The 25,623-nt window shown below is 62.7% G+C and overlaps 2 protein-coding genes and 2 long non-coding RNA genes across 18 annotated transcripts in view; 1 reads left to right on the top strand and 3 right to left on the bottom strand.

The window, feature by feature from the left end:
- SYT2 (synaptotagmin 2) overlaps positions 1-9,543 on the top strand; it is an 83,560-nt gene extending 74,017 nt beyond the window's left edge. For 2 of the 11 annotated variants that reach the window (XM_086343047.1, XM_086343046.1), the window contains exons 2-9: positions 3,944-4,131; positions 4,974-5,140; positions 5,766-5,885; positions 6,015-6,182; positions 6,336-6,503; positions 7,520-7,637; positions 8,028-8,161; positions 8,434-9,543. In XM_086343047.1, the coding sequence (XP_086199173.1) occupies positions 3,960-4,131; positions 4,974-5,140; positions 5,766-5,885; positions 6,015-6,182; positions 6,336-6,503; positions 7,520-7,637; positions 8,028-8,161; positions 8,434-8,640 (1,254 nt within the window). In that variant the 5' untranslated portion in view covers positions 3,944-3,959 and the 3' untranslated portion in view covers positions 8,641-9,543. Of the gene's footprint in view, positions 1-3,943; positions 4,132-4,973; positions 5,141-5,411; positions 6,183-6,335; positions 6,504-7,519 lie in introns of those variants that run through there. The other 9 variants (XM_086343041.1, XM_086343036.1, XM_086343045.1 and 6 more) reach the window with 8 other exon arrangements.
- LOC147355997 (uncharacterized) lies at positions 1,436-7,118 on the bottom strand. The gene is made up of 6 exons (XR_015142917.1): positions 6,980-7,118; positions 6,345-6,479; positions 5,029-6,098; positions 4,475-4,631; positions 3,587-3,880; positions 1,436-2,551 (listed from the first exon to the last, which is right to left on the bottom strand). It is a non-coding gene; the product is annotated as an uncharacterized LOC147355997 (long non-coding RNA).
- On the bottom strand, positions 9,001-12,563 carry LOC147355995 (uncharacterized). The gene is made up of 3 exons (XR_015142918.1): positions 12,425-12,563; positions 10,719-10,846; positions 9,001-9,140 (listed from the first exon to the last, which is right to left on the bottom strand). It is a non-coding gene; the product is annotated as an uncharacterized LOC147355995 (long non-coding RNA).
- Positions 12,564-13,139: 576 nt separating this feature from the next.
- PPP1R12B (protein phosphatase 1 regulatory subunit 12B) overlaps positions 13,140-25,623 on the bottom strand; it is a 167,377-nt gene continuing 154,893 nt past the window's right edge. The window contains exons 22-24 of one of the 5 annotated variants that reach the window (XM_086343014.1): positions 24,095-24,145; positions 23,465-23,515; positions 13,140-17,471 (exon numbers count right to left, since the gene is read on the bottom strand). In XM_086343014.1, the coding sequence (XP_086199140.1) occupies positions 17,385-17,471; positions 23,465-23,515; positions 24,095-24,145 (189 nt within the window). In that variant the 3' untranslated portion in view covers positions 13,140-17,384. Of the gene's footprint in view, positions 17,472-20,147; positions 20,374-23,464; positions 23,516-24,094; positions 24,146-25,623 lie in introns of those variants that run through there. The other 4 variants (XM_086343013.1, XM_086343015.1, XM_086343017.1 and 1 more) reach the window with 4 other exon arrangements.

Below are 25,623 nucleotides of genomic sequence, written 5' to 3'. Positions count from 1 at the left end.
GGGGGTGTGTGTGTGACTAAGGGGGGTTCTGCACAGCCCTGGGGGCACATGCCGGCCGGGGGGTGGTCGTGTGGCTGCCGCTGCTCCAGTGTTGCTATGGCTGGAAGTACCCTTGAACTTAAAGGGATTAAGTCGGAAAAAAAAGGCTTAAAAAATTTTTTTATTGAGGTTGACTTACAGCATCATGTTAGTTTCAGGCGTTTCACATGTCATACGCAGAGCCACGCTTTCTTAGATTCGTCCCCATGTGAGTCCCTACAGAGTGTGGAGTAGTCCCAGTGCCATACAGTAGGTCCTTCTGTTTTATACACGGTCGTGTGTATCCGTCAGCCCGGCTCCCTATCCCTCCCATCCCTTCCCCCTTATTTACCATGTTTATTTTCTACATCTGTGCCTATATTTGTTTTGTAAATAAGTTCATCTGTACCGCTTCTTTTAGTCCACACGAGTGATGTCTTTGTCTGACGTACTTCACTCGGTATGACCATCTCTGGGCCCACTGATTTCACGGCAGGGTTATTAGTCCATCCTCTTCGGGGCTGAGTAGTATTCCACGGTGTGTGCGCTGTGTCTTCCTTCTCCACTCCACTGCCGATGGACGTGCAGGTTGCTTCCATGTCTTAGGCCATTGTGAACAGAGCTGCAGGGAACACTGGGTCGCATGTATCTTTTAAAACTGTGGTTTTCTCCAGGTCAGTGCCCAGGAGTGGGGGTTCAGGGTCATATGGTTTTTCTCCAGGTCAGTGCCCAGGAGTGGGGTTCGGGGTCCTACGGTAGCTCTGCTTTTGATTTTAAGGAGCCTCCACACTGTTCTCCATAGTGGGTGTGACAATTCGCATTCCCACCAACAGTGTAGGAGGGTCCCTTCTCTCCAGGATTCAGTTTGCAGACTTTCTGAAGCTGGCCATTCTGACTGGTGCGAGGGGATGCCCAACTGGAGTTAGATTTGTGTTCTCTGATAATCAGTGATGGTGAGCGCTTTCTCATGTGCTTTTTAGCCATCTGTATGTCTTCTTTTGGAGAAGGCACTGGCACCCCACTCCAGTACTTCTTGCCTGGAAAACCCCATGGACGGAGGAGCCTGGTGGGCTGCAGTCCATGGGGTCACTAGGAGCCGGACACAACTGAGCAACTTCACTTTCACTTTTCACTTTCATGCATTGGAGAAGGAAATGGCAACCCACTCCAGTGTCCTTGCCTGGAGAATCCCAGGGACGGGGGAGCCCGGTGGGCTGCCGTCTATGGGGTCACACAGAGTCGGACACAACTGAAGCGACTTAGCAGCAGCAGCAGCATGTCTTCTTTGAGGAAATGTCTGTTTAGATCTTCTGCTCCCTTTTAAATTTTTTTATATTGAGTTGCATGAGCCATTTGTATATTTTGGAGATTAATCCTTTGTCAGTCTCTTTGCAAATATTTCCTTCCATTTTGCAGGTTTTCTTTTTGTTTATGGTTTCCTTTGCTGTGCAAAAGCTTTAAAGTTTACTTAGGTCTCATTTACTTTTGTTTTTATTCTTATTACTCTAGAAAATGGGTCAAAAAAGATCTTGCTGCAATTTATGTCAAACTCATGTCTATGTTTTCCTCAAAGAGCTTTATGGCTGTCTGGCCTTACATTTAGGTCTTTAAGCCGTCTGAGTTTACTTTGTGTTTTGGTGTTAGAAGTGTCCCGTTTGCCCAGCTCCACTTATTGAGGGCTGTCTTTACACCATTGTATATTCTGGCCGGCCTCCTTTGTCAAAGATGAGGTGCCCATAGGTGAGTGGGTTTATCTCTGCGGTTTCTGCCCTGCTCCATCGGTGCCCATAGGTGAGTGGGTTTATCTCTGCGGTTTCTGCCCTGCTCCATCGGTGCCCATAGGTGAGTGGGTTTATCTCTGCGGTTTCTGCCCTGCTCCATCGGTGCCCATAGGTGAGTGGGTTTATCCCGCATTCTGCCCTGCTCCACTGGTCTATGTTTCTGTTTTTTTTGTGCCGGCACCACACTGTTTTGATGACTGTAGCTTTGTAGTTTAGTCTGAATTCAAGGGGCCTGATTCCTTCAGGAATTCCTGATTCCTAGATTTTTCTTTCTCAAGATTGCCTTGGCAGTTCAGGGTCTTTTGTGTTTCTGTAAGTTCCAAAATTGTAAGTTTTTTTGTTCTAATTCTGTGGAAAATGCTATTGGTAATTTGGTTGGGATTGCATGGAACTGAATCTGTAGATCGCTTTGGGAAGTGTGGTCGTCTGACAACACTGACTCTTCCAAGAGCACGAGGTCCCTCCGTCTGTCGTGTTGCTGTGATTCTCTCATCAGGGTTAGTTTTCCGAGTGCAGGTCTGTTGCCTCCTCACGTAGGTTCACTCTGGGTGTTTTATTCTTTGTGATGCAATGGTTAGTGGGATTTTCCTCCTAACTTCTCTTTCTGTTCTTTTGCTATTAATGTGCAGGGACCGAGGGCTTCTGTGTGTTAATTCTGTGCAGGTGAGCTTCACTGGTCTTCTGGCGGCACTGTGAGGGTTTCCTGGCATAGGGTCACATCACCTGCAGGTGAGCTTCACTGTGAGGGTTTCCTGTGGGGTCACGTCACCTGGAGGTGAGCTTCACTGTGAGGGTTTCCTGTGGGGTCACGTCACCTGCAGGTGAGCTTCACTGTGAGGGTTTCCTGTGGGGTCACGTCTCCTGCAGGTGAGCTTCACTGTGAGGGTTTCCTGTGGGGTCACGTCTCCTGCAGGTGAGCTTCACTGTGAGGGTTTCCTATGGGGTCACGTCACCTGCAGGTGAGCTTCACTGTGAGGGTTTCCTGGCATAGGGTCACGTCACCTGCAGGTGAGCTTCACTGTGAGGGTTTCCTATGGGGTCACGTCACCTGCAGGTGAGCTTCACTGTGAGGGTTTCCTGTGGGGTCACGTCACCTGCAGGTGAGCTTCACTGTGAGGGTTTCCTATGGGGTCACGTCACCTGCAGGTGAGCTTCACTGTGAGGGTTTCCTATGGGGTCACGTCACCTGCAGGTGAGCTTCACTGTGAGGGTTTCCTATGGGGTCACGTCACCTGCAGGTGAGCTTCACTGTGAGGGTTTCCTGTGGGGTCACGTCACCTGCAGGTGAGCTTCACTGTGAGGGTTTCCTGTGGGGTCACGTCTCCTGCAGGTGAGCTTCACTGTGAGGGTTTCCTGTGGGGTCACGTCTCCTGCAGGTGAGCTTCACTGTGAGGGTTTCCTATGGGGTCACGTCACCTGCAGGTGAGCTTCACTGTGAGGGTTTCCTGTGGGGTCACGTCTCCTGCAGGTGAGCTTCACTGTGAGGGTTTCCTGTGGGGTCACGTCTCCTGCAGGTGAGCTTCACTGTGAGGGTTTCCTATGGGGTCACGTCACCTGCAGGTGAGCTTCACTGTGAGGGTTTCCTGGCATAGGGTCACGTCACCTGCAGGTGAGCTTCACTGTGAGGGTTTCCTATGGGGTCACGTCACCTGCAGGTGAGCTTCACTGTGAGGGTTTCCTGTGGGGTCACGTCACCTGCAGGTGAGCTTCACTGTGAGGGTTTCCTATGGGGTCACGTCACCTGCAGGTGAGCTTCACTGTGAGGGTTTCCTATGGGGTCACGTCACCTGCAGGTGAGCTTCACTGTGAGGGTTTCCTGTGGGGTCACGTCTCCTGCGAACAGTGACAGCATTGCCTCTTCCTTTCCAACCTGGATTCCGTTTATTTCTCGCTCTCCTCTAGCTGCTGTAGCTGGGACATCCCCTGCTTGCTGAGCAACAGTGGCAAGAGGACACCATTGTCTTGGTCCTGATTTTAGTGGTGAGGCGGCAGGTTTTCACCATCATGAGGATGTTTGCTGTGGGTCTGTCACATACGGCCTTTGTCCACAGTCTTTAGCTTCTGGAAGAGCCTTCCGCAGCCTGTGGGCAGAGCCGTCTGCACTTGGGCCTCTGGGGTGCTCACCCTGCCCCCTTCCCCCGCAGCTGTCCCTCTGCCACCATGAGGAGCATCTTCAAGAGGAACCAGGAGCCTGTGGTGGCTCCTGCCACCACCACCATGCCCGCCGGCCCAGTGGACAACTCCACAGAGAGCGGGGGAGCGGGCGAGGGCAAGGAGGACATGTTTGCTATGTTCAAGGAGAGGTTCTTCAACGAGATAGTCAAGCTGCCTCGTGAGTGTCCCTGTGTGCTGGGTGGGCCAGGGGGGTGAGACGGCTGCGCACTCTCCTAATATTTGGGCTCTAGGCTGGATTCTTTGGCAATCCCCTTCAGGACTGGGGGTAGTGGGGGCGGCAGAGGGGTCTGTCACTAATAAAGGGAATAGGGAGTTTCTGTGCCCTCACCTCCCTGGGCAGAATGTTCTTACAACTTAGAAGACTCAAAAGGTGAAACCTAAAGATGAAGTTACACTTTCCAGTTACACTTTGAAATAGTTCTGTTAGAAAATAACCCCCTCCCCACCGGGGCTTCCCTGATAGCTCAGTTGGTAAAGAATCCGCCTGCGATGCAGGATACCTGGGTTCGATCCCTGGGTTGGGAAGATCCCTTGGAGAAGGGAAAGGCTACCCACTCCAGTATTCTGGCCTGGAGAATTCCATGGACTGTATTGTCCATGGGGGTCACAAACAGTTGGACACAACTGGCCGACTTTCACTCACTGCTTCATAGATTCCTGGTGAAGATAGTGAAGAGATGCCCAAAGTCCAGATTTGGGGGGAGCAGCTGAGGGCTGGCCCCACTGCCCCTGCCACCCCCCCGCCCAGGTCACTAAGGAGCTCAGCCCTCTCAGCACTGCACTCAAAGGCTGCCCCAACCCCCACCATCAGGTCTGCACAAGGACTGTCCCATCCTCCGTGTGAGCCACAGTCACGTCTCAGCAGAGCCTGGCTGGGCCCCATGGGAGTGGTAACGGCGGGGGCACAGGGTGCGTCATGATGGGCAGAGCCTATCTGGGTTTCGACTAGAGGGGGTGGGCTGCCCGGTGGCACCGCTGACCCCGTCTCCCCATGGGCAGTGCCCCCCTGGGCGCTGATCGCAATTGCCGTGGTCACGGGCCTTCTGCTGCTCACCTGCTGCTTCTGCATCTGCAAGAAGTGCTGCTGCAAGAAGAAGAAGAACAAGAAGGAGAAGGGCAAGGGCGCCAAGAACGCCATGAACATGAAGGACATGCGGGGCGGCCAGGTAGGCGGGGCGGCCAGGTAGGCGGGGCGGCCAGGTAGGCGGGGCGGCCAGGTAGGCGGGGCCAGGCTGCTCTGCCGGCAGGGCTGGTCCGGGGCGAGCCCCGCCAAGGGACAGGGGATCTGGGGTTCCCACCGGCAGGCCAGCGGGCCAGCCAGAACTCAGAGAACTGGGCTCCTCTCCGCCCGTCTCCTGGGGGCCCAGCCCGGAAAGGGCTTGGAGGTGTCCCGTGTCTCCTCTTGGGCACCTCACTTCCCCTTGTTTGTTGTGTGAGATGTTTCTTGCTGAAGGAGTCAGTGCAGAGGACTGCAGGAGGGCTCAGCCTGGAGGCCTCAGGGTGTGTGCATGGGGGCCCGGGAGGCCTCAGGGTGTGTGCGTGGGGGCCCGGGCGCGCGTGGGGCCTGTGTGTGGGGCGTCCCCGGCTCTATGCGGGCTGGTCTGCGCTGCGGGGTTTCTCACCACCGTCTCCTCTCCTCTCCCTGTGGACGCGCCCGGCCTGGATGCCTGGCCCACACGCCTGGTACGTGTTGTCTGGGGTGGCGTCCTGTGCGGGGAGGACCGGCGCGGGCTCTGCATGGGGGCGACCCCCCTTCTGTCCCTGATGCACCCCGCTCTCTCAGCCCCCCAGGATGACGATGATGCGGAGACGGGCCTGACGGAGGGTGAGGGTGAGGGCGAGGAGGAGAAGGAGCCAGAGAACCTGGGCAAGCTGCAGTTCTCCCTGGACTACGACTTCCAGGCCAACCAGGTGTGGGGTCAGGTCACCACCTCCCGGCGAGCGCGGCCCAGGGTCACTCGGTTCCCTGCGGCATGGAGACCCTGCATCCTGCCTGGCCCCCGCCCACGGGGGGCTGACAGGTGCCCGCTCTCTTCACAGCTCACCGTGGGCGTCCTGCAGGCCGCAGAACTGCCCGCCCTGGACATGGGCGGCACCTCGGACCCTTATGTTAAGGTCTTCCTCCTTCCAGACAAGAAGAAGAAATATGAGACCAAAGTCCATCGGAAGACGCTGAACCCCGCCTTCAACGAGACCTTCACCTTCAAGGTGACAGGCGGGAGGCACGGCGGACCGTGTCCCGGGCCATGATCCAGGCCCGGAACAGCTCGGTTGGGACCAGAGCCCGAGTCTCTGCGATGTCCACAGCCTCCGGACGCCCCCGAGCTGCCCTGACCCCTTCATCCTGCCTGTGCCCTGCAGGTGCCATACCAGGAGCTGGGGGGCAAGACCCTGGTGATGGCCATCTACGACTTTGACCGCTTCTCCAAGCACGACATCATCGGCGAGGTCAAGGTGCCCATGAACACGGTGGACCTGGGGCAGCCCATCGAGGAGTGGCGAGACCTGCAGGGCGGGGAGAAGGAGGAGGTGAGGCGAGGCGGGTCGGGGCGGGGAGAAGGAGGAGGTGAGGCGGGGTGGGGCGGGGAGAAGGAGGAGGTGAGACGGGGTGGCGTGGGGAGGAGGAGGTGAGGCGGGGCGGGGCGAGGAGTAGGAGGAGGTGAGGCGAGGCGCGTCGGGGCGGGGAGAAGGAGGAGGTGAGGCGAGGCGCGTCGGGGCGGGGAGAAGGAGGAGGTGAGGCGGGGTGGGGCGAGGAGTAGGAGGTGAGGCGAGGCGGGGCGGGGAGAAGGAGGAGGTGAGGCGAGGCGGGGCGAGTAGGAGGAGGTGAGGCTGGCGTGGGGCGGCGAGAAGGAGGAGGTGAGGCGAGGCGGGGCGAGTAGGAGGAGATGAGGCTGGCGTGGGGCGGCGCCGGCCGGGCCCCCGGGTCAGCTGCCGGGCGAGGCCGCAGGCGCAGGGGACACCGCGGTCCTGTTCTCTCCACTGCCCGCTTAGCGCCAGTGACCCACCTGGGTCCTCGTGTGTCCGCAGCGAAGGCCCGCGCTGTCTGAGCGGGTTCTCAGCACAGGGCTTGTCTTCCCGGAAGCGGCTGCAGCACCTGCTCACACACTCACCGAGTACGAGCCCCTGCTGTGCACAAAGCCTCTGTTTAGACGCTGCCCTCCGAGCACCAGCCCCTGGGTGCGGGGTTGCACCCTGACCGGGACATGGGGGAGGTGGTCGGCTTTGGCCCCCGAGGCCTCCTCTGAGACGCTTCGGCTCCACGCCGTGGCAGTGGCAGAGACAGACCCTCCTCTCTGGTCGCGAGGTCCCTGCACTCTGGCACTGACACCAGATGGGAGGTGCCAGGGGCTCTGAAGACGACAGCGTACGCTGCGGGCGGGACCCCACAAACCCTATGTCCAACCAGAGCCTCCTGGGCACCACCGGCCATGGTGCCTGCAGCTCCAGTGTCTGCCTGCCGCAGGCAGGGCTGGGCTGCCCCTGGCCCGAGGCCCCAAGGGGTCAGCCGTGCTGCTGAGATGGCCCGTACCCCGCTCTCCTGACAGCCGGAGAAGCTGGGGGACATCTGCACCTCGCTGCGATACGTGCCCACAGCCGGGAAGCTCACCGTCTGCATCCTGGAGGCAAAGAACCTGAAGAAGATGGACGTGGGCGGCCTTTCAGGTGGGCGCAGGGCTGCTGGCCGCCGCCCAGGGCACCTGAGCCCTCAGGCTGCAAGGGAGGTGGGGGCGGCTCCCAGGAAGGGGCTGCAGGGCGAGGGGCGGGCTCTGCCAGGCTGGAGGGCTGAGCGACCGCCCTGTCTTCAGCTAGTGCTCGGGGTTCCTGAGTCACCTTGGGCAGGCCGGTTTCATGTAGGCGTGTCTCATGGCCCAGGTCGGAGGATGGGTGGGGTGGGTCCCAGGTGTTCCCTGCCCAGGACAGATGTCACCAGGAGCCCCGAGCCCCTCACCGAGCCCCAGGCTGCGGCGGGTCACAGGGGCAACGCCCGTGACCACCCTGGCCCCGGGCTGGCGGTCCGGGGTGGGCTCAGGGCCTGGCCGCTGCACCCCACAGACCCCTACGTGAAGATCCACCTGATGCAGAATGGCAAGAGGCTCAAGAAGAAGAAGACGACGGTGAAGAAGAAGACCCTGAACCCTTACTTCAACGAGTCCTTCAGCTTCGAGATCCCCTTTGAGCAGATCCAGGTGCAGGGCTGGTGGGGCTGGGGCCCACTGCTGACCCCCGCGGGCGGGCGGGTGGGCGGGCGGGCAGACGGCCACCACCCTGGGGCCTGGATCCGGGCGCTTCCCGAGCTGCCCCTTGTGTGGGCGGCAGGCCTCTCTAGCATGGCCTTTGTTACTCTGCAAGGATGGGTCTGCCCCTCCGGCTGCACGGGACCGGCTGGGCGGAAGGAGGTGGGAGCTGGGGGCGCCGCCCGAGGGCTCCTGCCCACCCTCCCCCCTCCCTCCCCCCGCAGAAGGTGCAGGTGGTGGTCACCGTGCTGGACTACGACAAGCTGGGCAAGAACGAGGCCATCGGGAAGATCTTCGTGGGCAGCAGCGCGACGGGCACGGAGCTGCGACACTGGTCTGACATGCTGGCCAACCCCCGCCGGCCCATCGCGCAGTGGCACTCGCTCAAGCCCGAGGAGGAGGTGGACGCGCTGCTGGGCAAGAGCAAGTAGGGCTGCGGCCAGGCCGCCGCTGAGACCCGGAGCCACGGACACCTCAGCCGCGCCCCCGCGGGGCGCCCTGCCCGTCTGTGTGGTCGTGCCCCCGTCCCCTTTTTATAAGGACCCTCCCCTCCGACGGCTGTGGGAGGAGGGCCCCCAGAGGTGGCGTGGCCTGCCCAGCCCACCCCGGGAGCCGTCCCCGCTGCATGCCCGCACCCCACTCCTGCGAAGCTGCACCCCAGGCTCACCCCGAGGCGGTGCTCCCGGCTGGCAGTGCAGCCTCTCCCGTTCCCTGAGCGTATGGCCCCCCGAGACGGCGGCACTGCTGGGTTCTGGACAGGGCCCGCGCTCTGGCTCCTGGCCGGGCGGGGGTGCGTGAGTGGCTGCTTCGGAGGCCAGGCGTGGAGACTGGATTGTGCAGAAGTCACTGCCCCTCGGGCTGGTTTCGGGGACAGCATGGACCTGAGCTGGTGGCCGGACTCACACGGGGTCTGTCTGTCCTGCGAGCTCACCTTGTGGACGGGAGATGTCAGACCATGAAGACACAGAAGACCCCTCCCCAGAGAGAGGGCGATGGGCCTGCTGAGCCCTGGTCTCCGGGTGGGAGGCGCGGGTGCCGGCCCCCAACGGGGCCGAGAGCTGAGCGGTGTCTCCCCCCATCCTGCCAGCGCCAGTTTCCTCTTTTAGTCTCAGTGGAGCAGCGCTGTCTGTGCAGCCCCGGGGGCTTCCCGAGGAGGCCGTCCTTGGGCCCAGGTGAGCGGGGTGGGGGGGCAGTGGCCAGTGGCCGGCTGGCCTCCTGTCGTCCCCCGGGGCTTCTCTGGGTCCCCAGGGCATCCGTCCCTGCCCCGGGGTCCCCATGCTGGCTCCCCGCTCACCTCCCGTCCCCAGTGTTGATAAAAAGCCATATATACGTGAGTCCAGTGTGCACACAGGCTCCTTCCCCACCCGCAGCCTGGGCAGGAGCATCAGCCTGCGCCCCCCCGGTAGGCTCCCTCCTCCCCTTGCAGCCCCCAAGCGCCCAGAGCTGCTCCCCTCTCAGCCCACGTCCCCCCACCTGGACGGATGGCCGTCTTCGGCAGGCTCCTGCGGGAGGAAGATGCCGGGGCCCTGTGTGTGCGCAAGGGCTTGTGTCCTGGGGGCCCCTCTTCACGGGGGGGAAGGGGGCGGCCCTGCCTTCAGGACCGGGTGACCACAGAGCAGCGGGATTCGGTGCTTCCTGAGGATCCCCCCATTTCAGGGCTCCACCCCAGGCTGACTTCTCACCCCTCCCCTCCGGAGGACTGGCCTCCATCCTGATGCGTCTGCTGCTCTGGGGGTCTTGAGCCTGGATTTGGGGCTGGATGACAGTACTGGGCTGGCTGAGGGGCAGGGTGGGACCCCTGCCAGGTCGGCTGGGCCCAGAGGAGCAGTCTGAGGAGACGTGTCTGCTGGCCTGTGGCTGCAGGAGACGCACGCGTGCTCCTGTCTCTGCCTGAGGGTCCTGGCCTGGGCCTGTGGGTACCCTGACCCTCCGTGGAGTGAAGGTCGCCAGGAGGGAAGTAGCAGAGGTGCCTCTCACAGAGGGGCTGAGAGTGACACGCAAAACCCAGGCCCCCAGAAACGAGCGGGGCCGCAGGCTGCTTCCTCCCCTCTCCGGAACAGGGGCTTGGGGCAGGGCCTCCGACTGTGGCCAGGGGCGTGGGGGGTAGGGGGCGGGGTGGTCTCAGCACAGCCTCAGCCCCTCCTCCCAGGAGACCACACAAGCTCCTGCTGCGGTAGCCTTGGGGCAGCAGCAGAGAGGGCCAGGGTCCCCGCGGGGGTGGGGTGCGGTGGGGCGCAGTAAGCAGGGTTGGAAGAGACCCCCCCTGGGTCCCGCAGGGTCTGGGTTAGTTCTTGGGCCCCCCCTAGAGAGGCTGTCCCCGCCCCGCGGCCCCCTCTCCACCTAAGAGCCCTGGTGGCGGCCGACACGGAGGGGTCCCGGGCCTGATGCTGGCCGCCCTCAGCCCGGCAGCCCAGGTGCCAAGTTAAACGTGAGTTTCAGACAAACCACCAGTAACTGAACGTGTGAGACCGCCCTCAGCGCTGGCCGGGATGCCCCCGCACCCACTGACCTGCGGCCGTGCTCTGTTGGGCAGCCTCGTCCTGCGGCCACTCCTGCCTCCCCGGCTTGGGGGCAATGACGGGTCGCCGGGATTGTACCCACTTTCGAGCTGCAGGACTGGGAAGGGGACGCTGTGACCTGGAGACAGAGCAGGAGCCTGAGAAGCCAGCCTCGTCTGCCTCCACGCGCATTCAGCTGCACACGATGGCGGCCACCCATGCACACGCCGCCCTGCCCACGCACGCCCCGGCTCCGTGCCAACAGCTGCATGGCCGCGCCCAGAGCCCAGCTCCGCACCACACCCCCGAGCTGCTCCCCGACCCCGTGTGTGAAGTCCGTGTCTCCCCCAGCTCCCCACGCCTGAGGAGTTGGCCTGGGCCCAGCCTGACCGGCTGGTGCGTGTCCATGGCAGAGCTGTTCTGGCGGCCTGTGTGTGTGGCCTGCTCCCCTGCCTGCTGTCTGATCCACTGAAAAGCCATACGGAGGTCTCCGGGGCCGCCCTGTCAGAGCCCCCGGCCCCTCTGACCAGCTCCCCTCAGGACACTGTGAAGGGCTTGCCTGCCACCCCCCTGCCCCGCGTCCCGAGGACAGATGCGTGTCCTGCGCTCCTGGTGGGGTCCCAGCGGTGTCCCCCCGGCCCTGCTCCACATGGCGGGGGGTGGGCAGTGGGGGCCCCGGGGGACGACTGGGATGCATGGGAGCTGTTGGAGGCTGGGTCTGTGGTCGGGTCCTGATGCCCCCGGGTGGACGCACAGCTGAGGGGGCGGGGGTGGCGGTGGGCAGCAGGGCTGGAGAACAGGTGCGTTCAGCTCCTGCTGTTGGGCAGGGACACCCCAGGAGTGGGCAGCTGTGGCTGCTCTGAGGTGGGGGGGGTGGGACCCCCATCCACACCCAGCCCCGCCCCACTGCCCCCTGGGGAGGGAGGGACCCAGAGGACGGCAGCTCCTGCCAGCAGCCCTTGGGTAGGGTGGCCCTTCCGTGGGCCCTGCTGAGAGGGTGCACTGGCTGAGGCCATGGTGGGGCGTGGGCCCCGCGCTCCACGAACTGGGGGAGGGGGTGTGGGCGGGATGGACCCCAGACCCCTCAGAGCAGCCGGGCGTCCTGCCCCGACCCCTCCTGTCCCAGCACTGGCGCTGCGGCTTCTGAAGCCCCCAGACCAGGGCAGGCAGGCCCAGGCTCCTGCAGCGTGTGGCCCACCGGGACCCCAGCCTGCCTCACAGGCCCCCCCACCCCCACCCCCTGCCCCCGCTTGGCAGTGCCCCCCACCCCCCCACGGACTCTGGTCTCTCGTCAATTTGTTCTTTTGTAATGAGCAGCATCTCCTTATTAAAGAAAAGAGCTGAAAGCAAGCTGGGGGTGGGGGTCTCTGCTTGTTCCCGCTGGGCGGGGTGAGGGCACAGTTCTGAGACCCTGGCCCTGGGCTCAGGGGGGTGGTGGGCATGCGGGGCCCTCAGGGCAGCTTCTGGGGGGCCTTCAGGGAGGAGGGGTGGATCAGACCCTCAGTGCCCCCCCACCAGCCAGCTAGAGAAGGCCTGGGATGCGGCCGCAGCCTGAGCCCCGCGGGGTCTGTGGAATGACGCCACCTACAAATGCTGGGTTAGCTTACGGAGAAACCCGAGATGTCTGACCTCTGAGGCCAGGGCTTCGGGGGTTTTCAGGGAACAGGCAGCACCCCCCAACCCGGAAAGTGTGCCCCCCCGCAACGCTCCCCCTCACCTCAGCCCGTGGCGGTCTCCTCGGGGGTCCTGGCAGGCCCTGAGGCCTGTGGGCATCTGGTCCCGACTCCGGATCAAGAAGGCAGAGTGCCCTTCAGGCTGGCCGGGGGTCTCAGGGGGGAGTGGCCGGGCCTCAGCGGTCCCCGGGTCTCTAGGGGATGCGTCTCCACTGAGCACAAGGAGCCCTTGCTGCGCACCGGCTCCTGAGCCTTGGACCTCTACGGGCGACCGTGGGGGACGAGGCGCCTGGCCCCTCCCCGGCCCCCAGTGTGGTGATGGGGCCTCTGCAGGGTGTGAAGAAACCGGGGGGCGTGGGGGTGGATGCAGGGCCAGGCCTGGGCGGCTGCCTGCGCTGAACGCCACCATCTCCGGTGACCCCATCCACTGCCTTTATGGTCTGGAGCTCTGGAGGGGCTCTGGCTCCCCCAACCCAAGCAGTGGCCCTGAGACCCCGCTGCAGAGGGCAGAGACCAGGACCTGGCCACGAGCACCAGGGTCACCGCCGGACAGGCCCACAGCCCTGGGATGCAGGCCCCGACGGCCGGGACGGTGATGTGGGGATGCCACGGGCTGGCCCACAGCCATGCCATCCCAAATGTGCCAACCGCGTCTGAGCTTGGATACCAAGCAGAGTCAGGCCTGGTGGGAGAAATACCACAGGCTGGCCCAGACATGAGGTTCTATGAGCCCCGTTTCCTAAAGCTCGGAGACCATCACAAAGTTAAAACACAATTTAATTTACTCATTTATAAATACTGTTGTGTTTACAGGCATCATACAGACGTGAATATTATTATTCCCAAACTTCCAAACACAGAATACTTAATAATACTATATAACAACAACCAGTAAAACAAAACCATTCACCTCAGGGTTGAAAGGCCACTCAAAAGTTGCATAAAAATACATTCAGCTCACGAAGTGCATCTGGGCTCCTCCCTGAACCCCACCCCCCAGGTGTGTGTACACAGGGGTGCTGTCCCAGAGGGGAGTCAGGGGCGGGGGGCTGAGGTGACGGGCGGGGGTGTGGGGACCCCGGGGAGCTTCTCACGCGTGCGCTCCACCCAGCCGGCCAAGGCAGCGGCAGGAGACGGGGGGGATGGGGACCAGAGTCACAGCCTGAGGCAGGGCCCCTCGCGGCAGGTTGGGGGACAGTCTCCCCTCCTGACCGGACAGTCAGCCTTTCGGGGGCTCAGAGGCCCTGCCCCTGCAGCCCGCTTCCAGAGGGCCTGGCTGGAGGCCAGTCCTCCAGCCCAGGAGGCAGGTGGGGTGGAGGCAAGGGGCAGGGCAGAGCCCAGGGCTCCGCCTGCATCCGAGACCACCTAGGTGCCTCCAGCTGGAAGCAGGGCTGCCCCTGGGGCCCTGCCAGGCCAGGCCTCCCCCCGAGGGCGTGTGCAGCTTTGCAAGTTGGGGCGACTCGTGGAAAACCCCTCCTCCTCTAAGCACCACGGGCTCCAAGTGAGAAAAGCAAAGACTGAGCGTTAGGGAAATGCGGGCGCAGGAGGGTGGAAAGCGTGTCTGTTCTGGAAGGACACAGGCGCATCCCAAAGCCACCGTAAGGGGCCACCCAAGGCAGAGATCACTCTGGAGTCCCCGTCAGGACAGTGAGCAGAGGAACCAGAGTGGCCGGGCAGTGGGGGGCAGGGGGCAAAGATGCAAGTTAACAGAGCCCCCAGATGAAGCTGGGGTGAGGCTGTGACATCTCCGAGCAGCAAACACACTACACGCAGGCAGGAAGCAAGAGTGACCCCTGAGCGCAGCACCCCTCAGGGGGACCAGACTCTCAGCAGCTTCTGCCTGAAGTCTTCTCCCCAGCCTGCACCCAGCCCGGCCTCCCGGGAGGCAGCGCCACTCTGTCTGGCCTTTCCTCGCCACAGAGCCCGCTCACTCCCCAGGAGCCACGACAGTGACCGCTCCCGGGCCCCAGGGAGTCAGCACAGGCGACAGACGCAGTCCTCGAGGGGCCGCAAGCTCCGTCCTGCAGCCCTGCTCCGGGCAGGGGGACCCACCTCGGCCCGGGACAGCCCCAACAGCCCCCAGGACTGAGACTGGTTCCCATTCAGGGTGGTCCTCTGCCTGCTTAAGGGCGGCTGCTGGGGAGAAACACAGCTCAAGGCCACCAGGGGCCGCACCACCTCCCGAGAGGGCCGCTCGCCCAGAGGCTCACCCAGCCACCAGGGGGGACTGCCCTCCACGCTGAATTCACTCTCCCGCTTAACCATACACTTAAACAGTTTGAATGGAAAAGAAAACAAGAATTTATGAAGTTAGAATGAGCAAAATCTGAGTGTGAGAACTATCTGGTCTCCTTAGGAATCTAAAAAACCACATACTCTCAGGTCTAGAGACCCGACCCCAGACCAGTCCAGCCCCTTCAGACGGCAGCCGCAGCCCCGGGGCCCAACGCCCGGCCCTGTCCTTCCAGCCGCTTCCTCCTGCTGCCCCCCGCCTCCTCACGGTGCCCGAGGACTCACCCCCAGGTGCCGACACCTGCCCTGAAGCTCAGCACGGGGACAGCGCTCGGTACTGGCCCTGACTGGGAGGACTGCCTATGCCCGCTCCGTCCAGAGGCGGGGTGCCAGGGGCTCCCCCGCTGGCTGGAGCTGGGCCCTCCCTGCTGGCTCAGCTGTGAAGTCGCGAGGCTTCGCCCTGGAGGCACGCGGGCTGGGGCCCCGGGAAGCCCCTCCGTGCTGTCTCCACTGCCTTGCACCCACAGCAGCGCCCACCCCGTCGGGCTCCTGCGCCTGCAGCGTGGCTGAAACCCTGATGTCTGTCTGTCCGTCTGGGCAGATCACACAGTCAGGCGGAGGCGGGGGCTACTCCAACAGCCCTGACCCCTCCTTGAGGCAGGCGGCGGGGGCCGAGGGAAGCCAACGCCCTGCAGGAGGGGAGACGGAGGCCCGGTCCTCGGGTCCAGGAGCAGCGGCCTCGGGAACAGGGTGGCGAAGCGGCCAGGCTGCAGCTGGAGGCCTGGTCGTCAGGCCCGCAAGAGCGGCCTCCCTGGAAAACCGCAAACGGCCGCCGACTAGGACCCTCCCAGTCGCCAACCTCCCATTCAGGCACCATGGTGACAGGGCAGAGCCCCCAGGGCAGCAAGGAGGCCCTGGCCACCACCTTACGACCCACACGGCCCGGAAAGAGACCGGATTCAGGGTCCCCTACAGAATGAGCTGCGTGAGACCGTGCCTGAGACTGCAGGGGCGCACACCACGGGCTCTGGCCACAGGGCCTGCCCTCCCGAGCTGGGGCCTAACACACGAGGGCTGCGGGAGGTGCCCGCGGCCCAGAAGGCACAGCCGGAGCTCCTCTGCTGGCTCCGCCTGCCGCGAGAAGGGTGGGGTGACCCCTCCCACTCAGCCTCCTTCTCCTGAAAAAGAGGCAGGGCCCTGCCAGCCCGGTGCCGGGGATCAGGGTCAAGACCCCCTGCAGGTCCCCCAGAGCAAAGGGGTGGTGCACTGAAGACTGGAGCTTCCCCTGACGTGGTGTTGCCCCTGACCCACCTGTCCCCACTGTCAGACCCCCCCGTCGTGTGCATGGGGAAGGGTCTGCACGCCCTGAGAAAGCAGTTTTGCTCCAGGAGACAGACTTCCTGTCTGGAACCGGGACTGTGATCAAGCATAGCTCTGGGTTAAGGAGCACGGGGCGCTTCTGAGGGCCACGGAGGAGCTGGAGCACTCTGTCATTTCCTCAGACAGAGGTAGCATTTGCTGACAACTACACACCAGACGTCAACAGCAACCTCAAAGCTGACCTGCGCGCTCATACCAGCCGAGGGACGAAACTCCAACAGAAAGCACACGCCTCAGTGTTAACACCAAGCCATCACCAAGGACTCATGACCAAACTCTGCACTGGACCAAGGGCGTGGTCCGTCCAGGCTTCTGTCCGGGGAGAAGGCCACGCCAGGACGAGAAGAGAGAGCAGGCCATGTGGGGACTGAGCTTTGGGCCAGGGAGCCGCCGGCGCCTCGGGGTCCCCAACCACGCATGGCAGGGCTGGCACGTCACGGGAGGGCCTCAGGAAGACCTCCGCTCCCACCCAGAACCTTTCTGGTCATCATCGTCTCCCAACTTGCGAGTGATAAAGGCACAACCCCCGAAGCTCCCTGACCCGGGGTGGGGTCCCTGGACACGGCTGTGGGGGGGGGGCCCTGCCCCTACCGGAGCCTGGACTCCTGCTGCTCCTAAGCAACTGAGCGCCTCTCCCCACACACGCCCAGAGTCACCACGTCAGCGTCCTTGAGGCTCGTCTCCTCGTCAGGAGCGAGTGGGCCCCACTCACACCCACCTCCAGCAGCCCGCCCCATGCGCCTCAGAAGCCCTCAAGAAGGTGTTGCTTCTCTCAGGACAGGAAATCGGGTCAAGGGAGCCGAGGCAGGTGGGGCGCTCAGAGCCCAGGTTTTCTGGTGAAGAAACTGCTGTGACGGGGGCAGGCGCACTGAGAGCCCGGCCCAGCTTCGCGGCCTGAGCGACTGGACGGACTGCGGGGCTCGGGGCCTGTCCGGCATCTACGCCCCAGGCACGCACAGCGGGGGCACAAAGGGAGGGCGGTAACAGCACAGACACGGGGATGAGCCAGGCCGCCCGAGCTCGGGGCGGGCGCCTCAACAGCCAGGCGTCAGCAGGTGGTCAGTAGAAAAGCTGCTGCCACCAGCATCGCCGCGTGGGCTCAGAGGAGAGTCAGCTCCTGGGCGGCAGGGGCGAGCGGCCGGGCAGCGGGAGGCCGGGTCTGAGGCGGGCCTGGCAACCCCAAGCCGCCTCCGGATGCCCAGCCGGCCGAGGGTCGCCGTGGTGCCTTGATGGGAACTGTCTGAGCCGGGGGGTGGGGGTGGGGGTGGGGTGGGGGGTGGGGCTGGGGGGCCGCTGAGGGCATGGTGGCTGACGGTGGCTGGCAGCCAGAGGCAGGTCCTGGCTCGGCCGGCGGGCGCGGACACGGGCCGTCCCCGGCAGCCCAGGCTGGGCCTACTTGGACAGCTTGCTGATGACTCTGATGAGGGCACCGTTTTCGTCTTTCAGCCTCTGGTTGTCGGACTTGAGCTCCGTCAGGACCTGCAGGGCGGAGGAAGAAGCGTGAGGCCTGGCGTGGCCCGCACCAGGCCTCTGTGTGAGGGTGACCAGCGCCAGCTCCCAGCCCTGCGGCGGGGACACCCTCTCCCCTTCCTGGGCGAGTGACTGCTTCCTGTGTCCTCCCCGGGAGAACTTTGGTTGGAGAGACTGGAGCAGCGCGTGTGCTGGGAACCCAGGGATGTTCGGAGGGCGATGGGGGCGGCGGGGGGCGGGGGCACAGCCCAGGCCTCCGCTCACATCCACGGGACGACGTGCGGGTCCCGCTGCTGCAGCCCGGGGATGGGACCACTGAGGCCCCTGGGGTCGCGGCGCACGTGGCCTCGTCAGCCCCAGCACCGGGCCAGGACTGCCGTGGGAGGCGGGTGCGCTGTTCCGTCAGCCCAGGACCCTCACACCCCGCTGCTTGACCTGTGGGACGAAGGGAGCAGTGGCTCCCAGCCCAGGCAGGGCGCTCCCAAGGGAGGCGTGGGGTCCGAGCGCCCTGACGGCCCCGCAGGAACGCGGCTGGTGTGTGAGCCAGCTGCAGGCACTGGTCTGAGAGAGAGAACTCGTCCACCTCGAGGGCGACCAAATCTCTACTCCCATCCCTTCAGGGCCAATGTCCTCTGCTCAGTCGTTCAGGCCTAAGTCCCCATGGGGCCATGTTCCTGGGGCTAATTCCAGGTCTGGCTCTGCTAGTAACACTCAGGGGCCAGTCAGATTCCTGAAAAGGATGGAACTGTCCCCTCAGCCCCTTACAGATGAAGCAGGTTAAGTTGCAGACAAACGTGTGTGGACCGCAGATAGAAGCACTGGCACCCAGAGGACAGAGGGTGTCTGGAGCGTCAGGACGGCCTCAGGGGCTGGGACACAGACAACCTCACGGCCACAGGTGTGGACAGGAGCCCAGCATCGCTGTCCACGCACAGCCCCTCCCAAGAAGGCTGACGCTGCAGGTGCAGGTCCAGAAGCCGGGCCATGTCAGGCACCTGGCTCTCTTCTCTGGGTTTACCACTTTGTATCTAGAAAGGCCCATCCCTGCCCTGGTGCCCCACAAAGCAGGGACTCTGAGGGGCCCACAGCCGTGGCATGGCATGTAGGAAGGTGCTGATCCAGAAACACCAGAGCAGGGCAGTCCTCTGAGCCCTGTGATGCCCCCAAAGCCCCATCAGAGCCCAGACGGCCTCCCTGCCCATCCTCAGCCTCAACTGCTCAGATGCCTGGGCCGAGAGGCTGGGAGAGGCCCTCTGACGTGCCTTCCCAGGCCGCCAGCAGACGCCCGGGCCGAGTTCCCACAGCGGGCTCTGGACGGGAAGCAGCTCCACGTGGGTATGGCCGTGTCACCACTGGCAGCTCTCAGATTGGGTCTGAACCACTGCCTTTGAAAACACGTCCAAAAATGGCCTCGACTCTCGGGAGATTCACTTCCAGGTTAAGACTCGATTCTTTGGGAAAACTAGGTCGAGGCACTTTCTCAGCCGCCCGAGCTCCTGCTAACAGTCTGGGGCTGTCGGAAAGGACCGGGAGAGGCTGGCGCCCAGACGGCAGAGGTCGCCTGCCCCACACTCTCCCAGTGACCTGGGGCGGGTCGCTTCTTCTGACTCGGTTCTTCCCACAAGAACAGTGACTGGTTTCTCACGGAATGAGAACTTGTAAGCAGAGAGCTTGGCACGGGCCTGCACAGACCTCCACCAGCTCCGCGGTCCCCAGCCCCAACCAGGCCCAGGATCTTCCGCACCAGAGGGGGAATGAGAAAACTGGGCCATCTTTTGGGGCCCCTAGTTCACCCCAAGTCAAGGGCTGATCTCCCTGAGTGGAGCGTGGCCCTCACGCACCTTCCCACGAGGCCAGGGGCTGCTCGGCCGGCAGGGGGACCCCAGTGTGCCTGACGGGAACGGGGGTAGGGGGTTCAGACCCAGCGGGTGCAAGCTGCCAGCTATTGACCCAGAGGCACAGCAAGCCTCGGTCGGGACTGATTAGATTGTTGCTGGAAATTAAAAACTCGTTTCAGAGAGTGAAACCACAGAGCAGTGAGGACAGCTCAGGCCACCTTGGTGGGAAACGTGCCGACTGTGAGTTGGGCCTCAGACTGCGTGAGGGAGTGGCTCTGAGTCCAGCGCACGCATTTCCTGGTCCTCTGGTGACCGCTCATGGCCACCTGCCTGTGGCCCCGTCAGGGAGGGCCTGGCCGTAGGAGGGTCCCTGACCCAGACCCAGACCTGTGATAGGCAGGAGGGCACGGCCTGTAACACGGGAGAAGAAGGCAAGACCCAGGGCGGCAGCTGGCGGGAGAGGAGCAGGCTCAGAGCCCCTGCCCAGCGCTTGCTCTGGGCAGGGCCCGGGGCCTGGTTCTCGCCTGGCTGCACACTGAACAAGTGGGGAGCTCTAGACACCCCAGACCTCAGACTCGGAGGCTGAGCAGCACGTGGAATCCAGCCCCGGGCGTCTGGAGCCCGCAGCCCCTGCCCTTGGTCACAGCACCCCAGGCCCAACCTGACTGCTGCAGGGAACAGGCTGCACTGGGGGCACAGCTGACTGAGAGCCCCCCTCCTCCCACTAGAAACACGTGGTGTTCACACACAGGCCAGGACCCGCGCGGACCTGCGTGGCCACCTTGAGGGAAGAGTCTCAACAGGGCCCAGGCCAGGCCCCTGCCCTGCGCCTGCAGACCACCAACCTTCATGGACCCCACACGCGTAGGCTCTGGGGGCGAGTGCAGAGCCCGAGGCCGACAACAGAGGGAACGTGCCTGGAGAGGAGGAGGGGAGGACTAGAGCCCCTGGGGGTCCGAGCCCTCGACGGCCTCCGAGAGTCTGGCCACAACCCGGGTCAGAGCCCGGTTCTCGGCCTGCAGCTGCTCATTCATGTGCTTCAAGGTCTGAATCTGTTTTAGCTGGTGGAGGTTCTGCAGAGAGTGAGACACGGACGGACAGACAGACAGGACAGGCCAGAAAAGAGAAAAGTGGGACAAAGAAGTCACATGACTTTCTGTTTCCGCTTTTAGTCTGCATGCAAGGAAGGCAAGGCAGAAGACAGGGGGTAGGCAGGGGGCGCTGGGGGCTGGCTGTGGCAGGCGGGGCTGGGGGCTGGCTGTGGCAGGGGTGAGCCTGGGGGCTGGCTGTGGCACGGGGGGCTGGGGGCCGGTGTCCGGGGCTGCCCTGCTCCCCTCTCCTCACGTCCTCCCCTGAACTTGGCTCCTGACTCCCATTCGTCTCCTCTCTGAATCTCTACTACCTCACTTATGTTTCATTTTCAATGGAGCAAGGCCTGTGGGAGGCGCTCCTGTGGCAGCAAGGCCTGCTCTGCTGCCCGGAAGCCAGGGTGGAGACCTGCTCCCTGCCCCGGGGCAGGGCTGGGAGCATAGCTGTGCCTGAGGCCGAGGCCTCGTCTCAGAAAGTGGACGAGCGGCCAGCGCCAGGCCCGTCCAGTGGTCACCCCACAGCACGGCGGATGGAGCAGGGGAGCGCGCACAGCCGTCCCGTGAAGGACTACAGCCAGCGATAAACAGGCTCCTGCCCGGCCCAGTCCTTCCTGCCAGACCTCTGAGCCTGAAGCTGGGACCATCGGCTCTGGGAGGGAGAGAATGGACTCCACGGACGGATACGATGACCTGCGGGTTACATGACTACAGACAGGTCGCCAGGCACCAGAGGGAAAGGACAGAAATGGAAGGTGAGGAAGGCTATAGTTTCCAGGAGAGAAAGAAGAAAACAAGCAGCAGCATGAAGGGGAAACGGTGAAAAAGAAACACACAGACAGACGGCCGACCCTGGACCCACAGCCGGAGACTAGCCGCCCGGGAAGCGGGAGGGTGGCCCGCGGTTCCCAGGAGCCCAGAAGGGCCAGGCCAGGGGGTCCTCTCAACGAGCGGGTGAGTGGGGTTACGGTGCAGCGCGTGGGGCCAGGCGCAAGGACCCAGGGACAGTCCAGAGCGCTGCCCCTTCCCTGGGGCTGACGGGACTGGCGCTTTCAGTGATCACGGTCCCTCCATGAAATGGTCCTTGCCTCCTAGAGTGGCGTTCAACTAGGAGAACAACTCTCAGAACCTGGGAGCACAGGCGGGTCGAGGGGAAGAATGTAGCTGTGGGGGCAGGGCAGTCCGCAGGGGCAGGGCTAAGAACAGGCGTGGCACGGAGCAGCTGAGCAGGGGGCCAGGGTCAGCCAGGGACGCTTCCAGAGCAGGAAAACAAAACTCCAAGAGCAGTATCCACAAGGATGGGCTGCAGGGCCTCCCATGCCAGCACCTGGGGGAGGGGAGGGGAGGGGAGCAAAGGGGATGAGGGGGTGAGGGGAGGGGAGGAAGGGGATGAGATTGGGAAGGGTGAGATGGGGGAGGGTGAGGGGGTGAGGAGATGGGGGAGGGATGAGGAGGGAGGAGATGGGGGTGAGGAAGTGGGGGAGGGGAGGGTGAGGAAGTGGGGGAGGGGAGGGGTGAGGAAGTCGGGTAGGGGAGAGTATGAGATGGGGGACGGGTGAAGGTGGAGAAGGTGGGGGTGAGATGGGGGAGGGGTGAGGAGATGGAGGGGTGGGGAGTGAGGAGGTGGGGGAGGGGAGGGTGTGAGATGGGGGAGGGGTGAGAGGGGAGGGGGGAGGTAGGCCAGACCACCTCAGGGTCCAGAGTCAGGAAACCAGCCCCAGCCCCATCTGTCCTTGAGCCCCTCCTGCTTCCTGCGACCACGCCTGCAGGGCCTGAGCTTCTGTATACACCGAACAGTCCCCTGGGCGCAGGTGTGACCAGGGTCTGCGGCTGGCCGGGAGAACAGGCTGGCCGCATGAAAAGCCAGGTTCCGGTCAGCATGCCTGCTGCCCGGGGTGCAGACACAGGCCCCACCCCGTGTGCCTGACCTCGATGCAGAGAAGAGAAGGCCTGTGACCCAGCTGAGGGAGCCACAGGGGGAGAGGAGGAGACAGAGCCACCTGCCTGCGCTGCGGCCTGAGGGCTCCCACACGGGCGGGAGTGGCCCGGCGGCTCCCCCCACGCAGGCCAAGCAGACCAGAGGGCAGCCTGGCCTGGAGCGGATGAGGCCCGGGCTCCTGAAGGCCCTGTTTACAGGGTCCCAGCTCGGGCTGTGTCCACGCTCTCCTACGCACTGGCCTGTTTCCTAAGGAGCACCCTGATAGCAGCCACAGTGTAGCTCAAGGGTGGCAAACACAGAGGAGCCCCGAGGAAGCAAGGCCACCCTGCGGACCGGCACACGGACGTGCTGCCTGTGTGGGGGGCACGCTTGGAGCGCCGGGCAGAGCGTCCAAAACCAGCAGCTGGGGAGCGCAGGCTCCACGCCCTCAGGAGAGGCGGCCCTGCTGCAGACATAGGTGGGCCCTGCCCGAAACTGCCCAGCAGCGTGGCCCGTCCATCCACCCTGGGATGCTGAGCCTGCCGCGCGCGTGCCTCCCGTGCTGGAGCCGTGCAGACTGACGCGACTCCTGGCACCGGACCGCACGTGAGTTTTGACATTGTCAGGCCCTGGGCAAGTTTTTTCAGTAAATAACCAACCTTTTCAGACCATGGGAACAAGGAACAGTCTCCCACAAAGGGCTCAGCTCACAGCGCGGTGCCTCTGGCTCCCAGGGTGGAAGCCTGAGTGTGTTTCACACGAGTGTGCAGCCCCCTCACTGTCGCCCCAACGCCCAGATCCGACGCTGCCGTGCCCTGCCCCGCCCCCCCATCCTGTGCCCATGAGTGCAACTCCCAGGGCCTGAGGGCTGATGGTGGGGATGGTTGCTGCAGGTCCCTAGACCCACCGAACGTTCCAGGCGGAGGGCCCCACCTGCGGCCCGTCCTCAGGGTTTGTCCTCTTGTCCAGCCCCTTGGGTGAAGCCCTCAGAGGAAACCCTCCAGGTTCAGCTCAGGTTTGCCCCAGCCAGTTAGACGTCCCCTTGGCCCAAAGGCCACGTCCGTTCCAAGGGGCTGAGGGTCGAGCCCAGGCTCCCCTCACCCACACTGTGCACACCCCTCACGAGCCCCCGCGGCCGCCCACAGGTAAGCCTCTCCATACCTTCATCTCCTCTTCCATCTCCGACATCTTCCGCTCCAGGGCCCGCCTCTCCTGTTCAACAGAGCAAGACACTGAGTACTGATGGATTCCAAGGCAGTCAAGAAGCCGTCCCCCCGGCCCCGCTTAGCCAGGACCTAAATGTAAAACTGATCTGCCTTCCAAATTAAACACGGTAACAGGAGCGATAGGAACGTATTTTATACTCCAGGTCAAGGCGACATTGGAGGTCATCAGTACATCTGACTTTTCCCAACCCAAGAACGTCGACCCCCAGAAAGATCCTGAGTGTGCTCGGGAGGAGTCAGCAGCTGACTGAGAAGCCCCCTCTCCTCGGTCAGAATGAGCGGACTGTCCGCTCACGTTCGGTCCTTAGCCTTCACTCCAGGGTGCTGCCGAAAGCTCCCCTTCTGTTCAGCGGGGCGGGAGGGCGCGTGCGCTGGGGCAAGCATTCTTCAGGCAGTGGAGTCTGCACAGCTCCACCTGCCCCAGCGATGCCAGCGGCCCCCTGGACCCCTGCCCTGAGCTCAGAGGCTGCCCCGGGACCAGCAACCAAACTGCCGCCCGGAGGCAGAGAGGACGGCACGCACTGGGCCGGCCGCGCCGAAGCCCTGCCCCCCAGTGCACACGCACCCGCTTCTCCGTCTCCAGCGCCGACGACCGGTCAGGGACCTTGTCTTGCTTCTGTTGGTGCAAAAGGAAGGAAGGAAGGAACACAGTTGTTACTGGGGGTCTCAGGGCCAGAGGCTTGTCTCGTCCAGCCCCCACCGGCCGCCCACGGGGTGGCGGGGCTCCAGGCGGTCACACAGCAAGCCCTGCACACGGGTCCTGACACAACTGAGACGCACTTCACCACCACTCCTGGTTTCACAGAATCCCCACCGGGGGGGCGGGGGGGCGGGGGCACGGCCCCCGGAAATATGACACGGCAGGGACACGGCTGCATCGTCACCACACACACAACACACCAGACACAACACAGACCCACAACACACGAAACAACACACACACTACACGCACACACAACACACCAAACACAACACACACACTACATGCACACACAACACACCAAATATAACACACACACTACACGCACACACCACACGCACACTACACACACAAACACACCAAACACAACACGCACACACAAAACACGCACCCACACCACATACACATGTACACACACACCACACACACACTACATGCACACACAACACACCCACACAACGCACACTACACGCACACACAACACACACCCACACCGCCCTACATGCATACACAACACAACACACACACACCATGCACACAACACACACACAACACACATCCACAACACACCCACACTACACGCACACACAACACACACACACTACATGCACACACAACACACACATACACAACACACACATACACAACACACACACAACACGCACACTACATGCATACACAACACACACCCACACATAAGACACCCACATTACATATACGACACTTCCCAACACACACGTGTACACACATACATGTATATACACACAACACACACAAACACACCAAACAACACACACCCTACACGCACACACAAAACACACCCACACATACGACACCCACATCACACACACAACACTCCCTAACACACGCACATGTACACACATACATGTATATACACATACCACACCCACAGAGACTACATATACACACACCCACCACCCACACTACACACACACTACATTTTTACACACACCACACACAACACGTACGCACACAAGCAACACACCCACACATCACACACACCCACATGTACACACATGTACAGATACATCCACCACACACAACACGCCTACACACAACACACTATATGCACACTACACGTGCGTGCACACTACACGTGCGTGCACACTACACAGTACATGTATACACATAACACACTACATGTACACACAGAGGATGCGCCCACATTTATCACACACAACACACTACTGCCACATGCCACACACATGTACACACACATGTACATACACAGACACCACCACACACAACACACATCCAGCACACACTACATACACACTCACCACACACCCACAAAACAGACTACACACACACACATTCACCACATACACACATCAGACACACACGACATGTATACACAAAACAGAGAAACACGC

The sequence above is a fragment of the Bos grunniens genome, chromosome 16 (assembly GCF_055505025.1).
Source record: "Bos grunniens cultivar Pamir isolate PY7600 chromosome 16, Bosgru_T2T1.0, whole genome shotgun sequence".
Lineage (NCBI taxonomy): Eukaryota > Metazoa > Chordata > Mammalia > Artiodactyla > Bovidae > Bos > Bos grunniens.
This window is presented reverse-complemented; position numbering and strand designations above follow the sequence as displayed.